At 55.9% G+C, this 10,332-nt stretch overlaps 1 protein-coding gene across 1 annotated transcript in view; it reads left to right on the plus strand.

Annotated features, from left to right (window-relative positions):
• NMT1 (N-myristoyltransferase 1) overlaps positions 1 to 5,180 on the plus strand; it is a 31,307-nt gene extending 26,127 nt beyond the window's left edge. Inside the window, exons 9-12 of the mRNA XM_040497830.1 lie at positions 2,076 to 2,246; positions 2,871 to 3,038; positions 4,017 to 4,154; positions 4,796 to 5,180. Of these exons, the coding sequence (XP_040353764.1) occupies positions 2,076 to 2,246; positions 2,871 to 3,038; positions 4,017 to 4,154; positions 4,796 to 4,816 (498 nt within the window). The 3' untranslated portion in view covers positions 4,817 to 5,180. The remainder of the gene's footprint in view (positions 1 to 2,075; positions 2,247 to 2,870; positions 3,039 to 4,016; positions 4,155 to 4,795) is intronic.
• The last annotated feature ends 5,152 nt before the right edge of the window (positions 5,181 to 10,332 follow it).

The raw sequence follows: 10,332 nt of genomic DNA on the forward strand, positions 1-10,332 counted from the left end.
CCCCCCCCCCCCCCCCAACGCCCACCTCAATCCCAATTTGGCTGGTGAAGGACTAGGCAGCCTTGAGTGAGCTGGTTTTCTGCTCTGGGTCTCAGGTTACCTAGTTTCTCAATGAAAGAAATGCTGCTCCTTGCTCCCCAGTTGTGCGTGGTTTCAGGATCCCCCCCCCCCCCCCCCGCTCTGAAGGCCACGTGTCTTCCCACAGAGCTCTTCCATTCTGTGGCAGCACGGCCACTGGGCACCTGCAGACCAGAGGGGCACCCGCCTGGATTCATCAGCCACCAGACTGGCGTAATCACCCTGGAATTGGGCTCCTCCCGCACTGGCCCCGGGTCGACAGTGTCCAGATTTGAGAGACGGTGTAGCGCAGTTAGATACTGCCCCAAAGATCAGATTTGGGAGGGCTGTGATGGAAGTCTTTCTGTTATTATGACAGACTTGTCTTGAGTTTTAGGCAGGCAAAGAGCATTCTTACAGGGGTGTCATAGCTAGAAGGGTGTCTCTGGATCTCCCCACCTGTGGGTGAGAGGCCCTTTCAGTGCAGGATTGGAGGTGTCTTTGTGGGAGCCACCATGTAGAAACGAGGTCAGTGAGTGTTCTCTGGAGACATCAGGATTAGCGAGAATTTGGGTGGGGAGAGATCCTCAAACTCTCTTTTATTTTTATTTTATTTTTTTATTTTTTTTTCAACATTTATTTATTTTTGGGACAGAGAGAGACAGAGCATGAACAGGGGAGGGGCAGAGAGAGAGGGAGACACAGAATTGGAAACAGGCTCCAGGCTCTGAGCCATCAGCCCAGAGCCTGACGCGGGGCTCGAACTCACGGACCGCGAGATCGTGACCTGGCTGAAGTCGGACGCTTAACCGACTGCGCCACCCAGGCGCCCCCCTCAAACTCTTTCAAAAGCAGTTTCTACACAGGGAAGCAATTGTATCAGGCAGTCCCCGAGATACAGAAACTGTAACTCCCCCCTGCTTTCAGGCTTGGCTGACCCCACCTTTGTGTGTTGGGCCTTTGGGGATGTTCTGTCGGCACCAGTATTTACTCCGGAGCATCACATGGCTTCATTCCACTGAAGCCTTCCTTAAGAAAAAGCAGCTGTGGGGTGGGATCCTGATTTAAGATGAACTCCCAGGAGTTTGGTGCTTTTCTTCAGGATTTAACTTGCAGCAGGCCCTGCTGGAGGCCCTACTGGTGCAGGGTCCGAACAGACAGACAAAGCAGGCATCTGGTGTGGACTCTGCTGGGCCCACGGGCTCCACCAGGCCTAGACTGGAAGCTGGTCTGTGACATGCTCTAAGTCTGCCGGAGAGAGACCAGCCCAGGAGGAGATCAGCTACAGTTCAGTGGGAGATGGCGAGGGTTCGGAAGAAAGGAGCCAAGAAAGGCTCCACTAGGCTGATGGGTAACACTGGGCTGGGCCTTCCCCAGCACATCCGTGACGGTTTTGCTCTGTCACAGCACTGTTGACATTTGAGGCTAGGTCATTTTTTGTCATGGGGAGTGGCTTGTTCATTGTAAGATGTTTAGCAGCTTCCCTGGCTCCTGCCCACTAGATGCCAGTAGTGCCCCTCCCCCTTGTGCCAACTGAAAATGTCTCAGAGTATTGTCAGATGTCCTCCGGGGCACAGTTGCCCCCATTAAGAACCACTGGGCTGGAACGACAGGACAGTCAGAACTGCCAGCTGATCCAGAGGGTGGACTGTCTTGTGTTCCGTGTTAGGGAATTGAGAGCAAGGGAGGGGCGTGATGGGTTGTGTTTCCTTAAGCAGGTGGCCGGGCCATATGGATGAGCGATCAAAGCGATAGCCTCAGCCAGAGAGCGTAGCCTTCACTAGGAGGGAGAGGGCCAGAGACCCCGACAAGGCAGGACTCGGGCCTGAGTGCAGTGGGGCCGTGAGCGAGGGGCCATCGCCAGGGGTGACTGAGGATTGTCTCTTGAGCACCTGGGTGGATGGATCCAGGGTTGGGGTAGGAAAGGAGACTGTGAAGTTTTTGGTTCCTGCAGGACATGAGAGGGAGCCAAGATGCTCACAGCACAGCTGATACTGTGTCGTCTTTCTTCATTCCAGACTCCCAAGACAGCTGGACTGCGACCAATGGAAAAAAAGGACATTCCAGTAGTGCACCAGCTCCTCACCAGGTACCTGAAGCAGTTCCACCTCACACCGGTCATGAGCCAGGAGGAAGTGGAGCACTGGTTCTACCCCCAGGAGAATATCATAGACACTTTTGTGGTGGAGGTGAGTGGGGAGGGGTGTTCCGGGCCCGGGTGAGGCATCCTCCTCGAGCGGCTAGGTTTCTCACACTCGGTGACTGAAGATCCAGCCGGTTGATGGCAGTGTTGGCATCCTAGACTTCCTTGGCCCTCCTTGCTTGGTCCTCCCTGAAGAACGGAAGTTGTAGCTTGTACTTGCTAAAATGGTGCCCTCTGGACTTGGCACGGGCCCTTCTTTCCTTTATCCCAACCCCCAGTCCCCACTGGTGACACAGTAGAAGAGAACTGGTCCCTTTTCCTCAGGTAAGCCTTCGTTTCCCTGGCCGTCCGGCTTGAGGTGGTGCGGGCCGGGCATCAGGGACACCGTCTGGGGGAGCGTGAGCCGCCTGAAGTCCCTGACAGTTTGCAGGCAGGGCGAGAGCTCAGCAGGGTCAGCCCCTGGTCCGGCCTGCCTCTTGCTCCCGGCTCTGTCCTCGGGTGCCCTCGGCAGTGTGTTGTCTCCTGCCTGCACATGCTGTTTCGGTGTGCCCCCATTGTTCTGAGGGGGCAGAGCTGCCTGCGGGTGGTGTGGAAGCAAAAGGAAACACTGTTCCCAGGCTGCAGGATCACCGCGCGTGCGTGACGTTGCCTTCTATTGTTTTCCCTGCAGAATGCAAACGGTGAAGTGACAGATTTCCTGAGCTTTTATACACTTCCCTCCACCATTATGAATCACCCAACCCATAAGAGTCTAAAGGCTGCTTATTCTTTCTACAACGTCCACACCCAGACCCCTCTTCTAGACCTCATGAGCGACGCCCTTGTTCTCGCCAAAATGGTGAGGAGCAGACTGGAGGGCCTGGACACGTGTGGGGAAGGGCAGTGGGAGCAGTGGTGAGCACAGCTGGCCTCGCTCTGCTGAGGAAGGGGCCCACCACTCCTCAGCCAGCGGCTCAAAACTAGGAGGACCCACATGAAGTGAAGTCACTGAACTCCTGATTTACTTCAGTGAGTTTCGTTCTCACGGGAGACGCTCCCAAGGAGCCTGAACAGCCAGGCCTGCTCCGGGAGTAAAGGGGTTCTCCTTACGACTTCCCCAGCATGGCAATGGGGAGATTGGTCCCTGTCGTGGTGAGTCATTGGAGTGGCTGACTGTAGCACATGGGGGGAGGTGCCCAGGCTTAAAAAAAAAAAAAAAAAAAGAAAAAAGACCCGAAGAGGTCATCGTCAGTCAGTCCTTCGTCGTGGGTCCCGCCCCAACTGAGAGCGGCCCCCGTGGGCCAGCCAGATGGTGGCCAGTCTAGTCTGTGCCCCGTGAGAACTTCTGGTCAATTTGGTGAGATTTAGGAAGTGTCTTTCTCTAGCAGTGTATCAGCGGCCCTAAAGTCACAGGGTGCACACTGAGGCCTAGTAGTTGAGGTGTCTGGGGAGTAAGGGGAGGACAGAAGTGCTGAGCAGCTGCTAGGAGCCAGCTTCTCAGAGGAAGGGCTTCCGGGCTTGGTCTCCAGAGAAGACTGTGCCAATGACTAGTGTTTGGGGGAGGCAGGAGCAGTGACCCGGACGCCGAGTACACGAGTGTGCACTCGGAGGGCCAGTGAGGAGAGGCCGGGTGTGGTGGCGTTCTGAGTGTCCTGAGCGCCTCCGATGGAGAGCGGGTGCCGGCTGGAGTCTGAATTTAACGTGGATGCAGTTAGAGCTTCTGAAGGGAGATTGCTGTCCTGGCCACCTGTGCCATATGGCTTTGACATGATGGAGGCAGGAGGACGAGGCAGCTTTGATCTCTCTTCACCTGTTCTTGTTTTTTCCTGCTGTGCAGAAAGGGTTTGACGTGTTCAATGCCCTGGATCTCATGGAGAACAAAACCTTTCTGGAGAAGCTCAAGTTTGGCATAGGGGACGGCAACTTGCAGTATTACCTTTACAACTGGAAGTGCCCCAGCATGGGGGCAGAGAAGGTACGTCTGCTCCTTCAGCAGGATGGGGCCACGGGACTGGGCCCTTGTCAGCTGGCGTTCCGGGCCCTGGAAAGTCTCCTCCCTCTGAGGGCCAGACCAGCAGAGTCCACATTCCCCTTTCTGCAGCAGGTGTGAAGGTGGCAGAGGGGACAGGCCCCAGAGCCATACAAAAGCAGGAACCCTGTCTCCAGCTTCTCTCCCCACGAGATGAGCCGCCTCGGCTGGCTGGAGGCAGGGCATTCAGGACCGCTTCAGGGAACCGCAGGTCAAGCTGTCTGAGGTCAGCTGGGAGGGTTAGAGTCAGAGGATCTGAGGCGTCTCCTGTGCTGGGCTACTGCCCTCATTCCCTGCATGATCCTCAGCCCTTCCTCTGATGGCTCCAGAGGGCAGCCCGGGGCTATGGTGTCCTCAGCACTTACAGAATGCGTGACAGACCAGCTGGAGGGAGGCCTCATGACGAGTGTGGCTCAGGTTGCTGGCGGTTGCTTTCCTTGAAGGAGCTGGGTGATGTACGAAGCCCCTCATGGAAGTTGAGTGAGGGCTCCCGGCTCCTGGCGGCACTGTGCAGACCGGGTGGGAACATGGGGCAGACTTTGGATGGCTGTCAACTCAACCTTGCCTCTCCCTGTTGGCTCTCCTAGGTTGGGCTGGTGTTACAGTAATCAGTTGCCAGTGAGATTCTGGATAAAGCCACTGAGAATTCAAACCAGAAAATGGAACCCCACCACTTGTCGGTCCAACTTTCACAAACGTGAGAATCCCTGGCAAAGGGAACAGAACTGAACCGGCTTTACCAAACCGCCGCTGAACTTGACAATTGTATTGCATTACGATGGCGTAGGCTGCGCGATGTCACCTCTGGCCGTGTCTCTGGTCTCCCTGTTTTCCAATTAATCACATCCTTACGCAGCCGTGATCAAGGGAATGTAACTGCTGAAAACTAGCTCGTGATTGGCATATTATGGAGTTAACGGGTGAATAATAAAAGTATATATATATATATTATATATATATAAATATTTTAAATATCTTTCATGTTCCAAATGTACAAGGATGCTCGGTCTCTAATGAAAAACTGAATCCAGATCATTCCTCAAAATTAGAATGCAAGGACAGTGCCAGACAAACACATACTGGTACAGTGAATTGTTTCGTTCTGAAAAGCAGGCATTGACTTTTCTTAGGGGAGCAGGAGAAAGAGGATGTGGGGAATCTTAACCGGTCTCCCTTCTGGATGGGCTGGAATGCTTATCTTTGAGAAGGCAGGGTAAGGTGGAGGGACTGTGCTGACCTTGAGGAGGGCTCAGAACTCCCAGGGCTGCAGGTGGAGTCCTGGGTGGGGCTGTCCCTACTCAGAGGCTGTCCTGCAGGGGCTGGTCCTTTTCTGCATTCTGAAACTGGGCAGCGGGGACCATCTGTGGAAACAGATTTCTTTTATGGAGTCCCTTCTTCCCTCTTCGCTCTGCTCCCTATGGAAAGTCGTCCTGCCAACTGATTTTAAAGGGCTCTTTAGCCAGCTGTTGCCAACTTTATACGGATGAGTCCCCTGTGAGATTGATTTTCCACTGCCTGGGGTGACTGGCAGTTTGAAGGGGACCTTTGACCTCCTTGTAGCATCTGGGACCTTGTGGAGACCGTACCAGTGCAATCCTTGCTCGGCTCATCTTAGAGCGAAGAGCCAGCACCCTGACCACCCTAGGGTGTCTGGCCAAGGATGGCGTGGGGCCGATACCCAGAGCCCTTCAGCCACCAGCCCATGGCCTGTGCCTTCCAGTCCATTAGCCAGCTCTTGTGCTCCTGTCCAAGACGCACAACCTGCAAGTCGTAGCAAGGAGCGGTGGCCAGACACCGATCTGGATTTTGACAGCAGAAATGATCTTGTGTCACCATTGTCTGAATCTGGTTTTCTCTGATGATGTGTTGGGGATTTTTGTGGTAGTGGTGATGGCTGTTGATGCTGCCAGTTTCCCCAAGGGCGATGGAGCCTCGGGTCACGAGGCTGTCTGTGCAGGCTTTCCTCAGTTGTGCTCAGTCAGGTAGCCTGGGGAGGACTGGGCTGTGGAGTTGCCAGCAGCCTACATCCAAGCAGGCCTCTGTAACTGCTCTAGGAGGAAGTAAACGGGAGGTGGTGTGGGCCGGTTTCCTGGCTGCTTGCACTTCTCGGCTCCTTGTAGGGGGAAGGAAGCCTTAGCCAGGAGGCCATGCTCTGCAGGCTAACGGAGCCAAGTTTCAGGCTGTGGGTTCCGGCGAGGTTTGCCAGAGGCTAGCCGGGCAGGGTCCCCAGAGCTGGAGGAGATCGTGTGCTTGGGCTGGGGGCCGCACCACCTGCCCTGCCGGCTGTGCAGACTGCTGCTGCCGCTCCGATGTATTGCATTTTCGTCAGCGGCCTCTAGGGGCCTCCCTTCTCCTCGTTGCCCCTGTGCTGCCCACTGCATGCACCAGCGATCGTGGCTGACTTTTGACTCCTTGACTCCAAGATACCCAGACCAAAGAAGCTGCTGTTCTTAGCACGATGTGCACTGCATTCCGCAGACGGGAGGAGTCGGAGAGACCGGGGCTTGCCTTTACAGCCTCACAGACATCAGACACCCAGCGCCCCAAGTCCCAGAGCAGCTCATCCTGTGCGAGCACCTGAGGATATCAAAGAACAAAGTGCCCGACTCGTTCTTACCTTGGGCAGGACCTGGAACTTGGAAAGGTTCCCCGTCGTAAGCCTGGGCAGCTCTGGGCCAGGTCCCGGTCCAAGCTGCCCGCTGAAAGTTGGGGTGCACAACAGCCCCTGGAGTGAGCTTTGCTTTGGCTAACCCAGTTCTGGAATGGAAACTCTGAGTCCCTGGCTGCTATAGAAGAAACAGATCTCCGGGAAAGGCCTCCGTGTCTCCCTGCAAAACCATGTGGCCTGCTCCTTGGACTCTGCATGGTAGGCACCCTGCCCAGCCCTCCACACTGCCTCCCGGGTCTGTGGGAGTCGGCTTGGTGCCTGCTGTTCGTCTCTTTTTTGTCCAGACAGATCCCACGTTCTTCACTCAGCCCCTTCCAGGACTTCTGGTCAGAGAGCTCAGAGAGAAGCATTGTTTGGGGTTCAGGGCTCCTCATGAGGAGCCTTGCAGGATGGCGGGGGCTCCAAGCTCATCACCTCGGACCTGCTTCAGGCAGCCGTTGTTGGAAGTTCTCCCAGGGATGGCCCTCACCCTCTGCCACCAGTACTCCCTGCTGCCACCCTGGGCTTTTGGACTCCATGTTTCCAGACGTTTGCTTCCTGCTTTTGGATTGACTCTACATTTGATCCCCTCGCACATTCCCATGGCCTCCGACCTCTTTGTAGGGGAGAAAGCTGGTTAGAAAGGAAGCCTCAGTTCCGGATGGAGGTGTACCTAGGGTTGTTTCCCCCGCACATGCCTACTTTCAAAGATGCTAACATTTGGTTTGAAGGCTGGCCCACACCAAGCCACCTCAACACCCAGGTTTGTGGGAAATTCAGGCCTTGCCTGCAATTCTCATGTAACTGTCGTGGCCCCCCCTTACTTGCTGCTCACTGAAGCCTAGGGGTGGGGGTCCCTGTGGTCTGAATTCTTTGCCCAAAAATGACCAGCATTTAACCAACGGAAAAGATACCCAAAGGCCTGGGTAGCTTCACAGAGCTGCAGTCTGGGAGAGGGCCAGGGCCTGACTGTTGGGCTAGGAGAGGGGGCAGGAGCACATCCCTGGCCGGTGCCTACCCACCCAGGGGTCAGCCTTCTTGTGGCCTTGCCTGCCTGCCCTAGAACCAGAGTCATCTTCGGTTTTGCCCCACCGCAAAGCAAAGGCAGGCCCACCAACAGGCTGTGCTCCAGGAGGCTGTGTGAGACAGTCTCATTCAATTAAACTCAAAAATACTAACTGCAGGCAAGGTGCCGAATCTGGGAACAGGGAAGGGGGAAGCTTCACTTTTGTCTGGGCTTTTCTCTGGGCTGTGGGAGGGTCACCCGTTTCCAGGGCGGGGAAGTACCAAACGCATTGTAGTTCCACTGGTTACATCTCACTTGTTTCTAATAAAGGAAGCAGCTGAACCAAACCTCTCTGCCCTGGCATTCCTCTGGTCAGCAGGTGGCAGTGGAATAGAGTCTGTGACCCAGGCTGGAGCAGCCTCTCCCAGGGCCACAGGGCCCTGCAGGAAAGCCCCTCGTGACCAGTCCGTGGAGGCAGCCTTTGAATACTTTCCTTTGGCAAGGTTCTCCTTTCAGGGCAGAACTGGGCTCTTTTCCCTGACTTTTCCCATCCGCCGGTGAGGAGTTGGTACTGACCCAGGTTCACTCTGTGTAAGAGGAGCAGCTGGCCTCTGGGCCAACACTGGGGCACCTTGGCGGAGGGGCCCGTCCCTGGCTTCCACAGCTGAGAGCAGAGCAGAGCACTGCTTTGGGCCAGGTCAGCAATGGCTCCCCTGAGGGAGGGCCCGGGCCCTGCCCTGTCCCACATCTCCCTTTTTGGGCCAGTGGCCGGATGGTTCTGTTGAACCATCAGGAGTAACCCTGTGGGTTGCCAGGCCTGCCACACAGCTACTGAACCAGCTCTCCGAAGAAGGGCCCCAGCGACTGCCTTTAGACTTCCCATTCCCCCGTTCTCTTCCTCTGGAACTTTTCATCCATTCCCTGACCCTGTGCTGCTTTCAGGTGCCCTGTGGCTGGTGCCTCCAAATCCCTTCCCAGGGAATCTGGGCCCTGAGCTGCAACCTGAGAGGACACGGGACCTCCTCCCAGGGGACTCCTGACCCCTCCTAAACACCCTGTGTCTCTCCCCTCCCCCAGCAGGTCACGAGCACCTTCGTTCCCACCCTTAGATTTGGGCTGAGAACGGAGCCCTGTGGGTGGTCACCCAGGGACCTGAGTTACAAGTGATATTGTTGCTTCCACCTCCCATAATCCATTCCCACCAAATTTCTTGCATTGAAGACTTGCCCTTTCAAGGCCGACTTCCTAGCTTTGGGGCTCTTACCCTAGCGGGAAACCCTCTTGCTAAGGGTTTGCTAACTTCTCTAACTAGACCTGCTAACTAAGGTCTTGCTAACTTCTCTGCCAAGCCAGAGAAGAGAAGCAGGAATGGGGGGGCTCAGCCCAGGGTCCAGTGCTCACCTGACAATGGGACTCTCCACACAGGCCGTCACCACAGCTGGCCCTCTGGGGGACAGTCTAGGGATGGGACAGTTCTGACTGCTCTACGTATGTGGACTCAGCCTCGCCGTGCCTCCCCCCCACGCCTGCGGTTTGGCTTCCTGGCTTCCTACACCCTGAGAACCAACCAGGTATCCAGGCTACTTGGTCTGTTCCTTCATGGTTCCTGGATAGGGAGGCTTCTGACCCCTCTAGGGGCTGAGCATCCTTTTAGACACGAATTCATCAGAACCAACACCACTGAGCATGAGAGCACGAGTGGGAGGGCAGGGGGAGGCTGTCACTTCTTGCATCAGGTCATGGGTTGCAGGAAGGTAGAGACTGCCCAGCCCTGGGTTCCATGGGGCCAATTCAAGCCCCGGCCCAGCGCCATCCCAAGCCAGGACTGCCCTCAAGCTCCGTCCTCGTTCAGTGTGAGTGCTTTTGCCTGATGGAACCCGAAATTCCACACTGAAGTCCGGGAAGCCCCCTTTCTGGCCGGTTTTCTCTGAATTCTGCCATCTGGTGTCTCAGCACTACAAGCCCCCCGCCCCGCCCCGGGGCATCCTAGAGCAGCCAGCTGGTTTCTAGGCCTTCATCTAAAAGGCTGGTTACCTGGTGGAAGGAGAGCCCCAAGTCTCTGGGATTTGTCTACTGGACAGGGGCCTCGACGCAGCTGAACCCAGAAAGCAGAGGTCTGTCAGTCCTGTCTCCATCCCCTTTAGGGCCGTAACAGTTTTTCCCTGGCAGAAGTGCCCCCCCCCCCCACCCCCTTCCCATTCAAGGCCCTTCAAGGTTGAGGGGCAAAGGAGCTTGTGAGTTGTCCCCATAGTCTTGTGATGCTGGAAGCGGCTCTAAGCCAGGAGGAGGGGTCAGGCTATTTAGAGATGTGACACCTCCTCCACCCCTCCCACCCCCTCCCTGGCTGTTTTAGACAAATCCAAGCCCTGCTGGGGGAGGGGACCCAAGAGACTCTGCCCTCATCCCTCATGGGCCTGTGGGTATGACCTCAGAGGGCTCAGGGTGCAGCAGTGGTAAACTTGCTTCTTTAT

The sequence above is a fragment of the Herpailurus yagouaroundi genome, unplaced genomic scaffold (genome assembly GCF_014898765.1).
Source record: "Herpailurus yagouaroundi ecotype Mexico unplaced genomic scaffold, PumYag 189, whole genome shotgun sequence".
In the NCBI taxonomy this organism is placed as follows: Eukaryota; Metazoa; Chordata; class Mammalia; order Carnivora; family Felidae; genus Herpailurus; species Herpailurus yagouaroundi.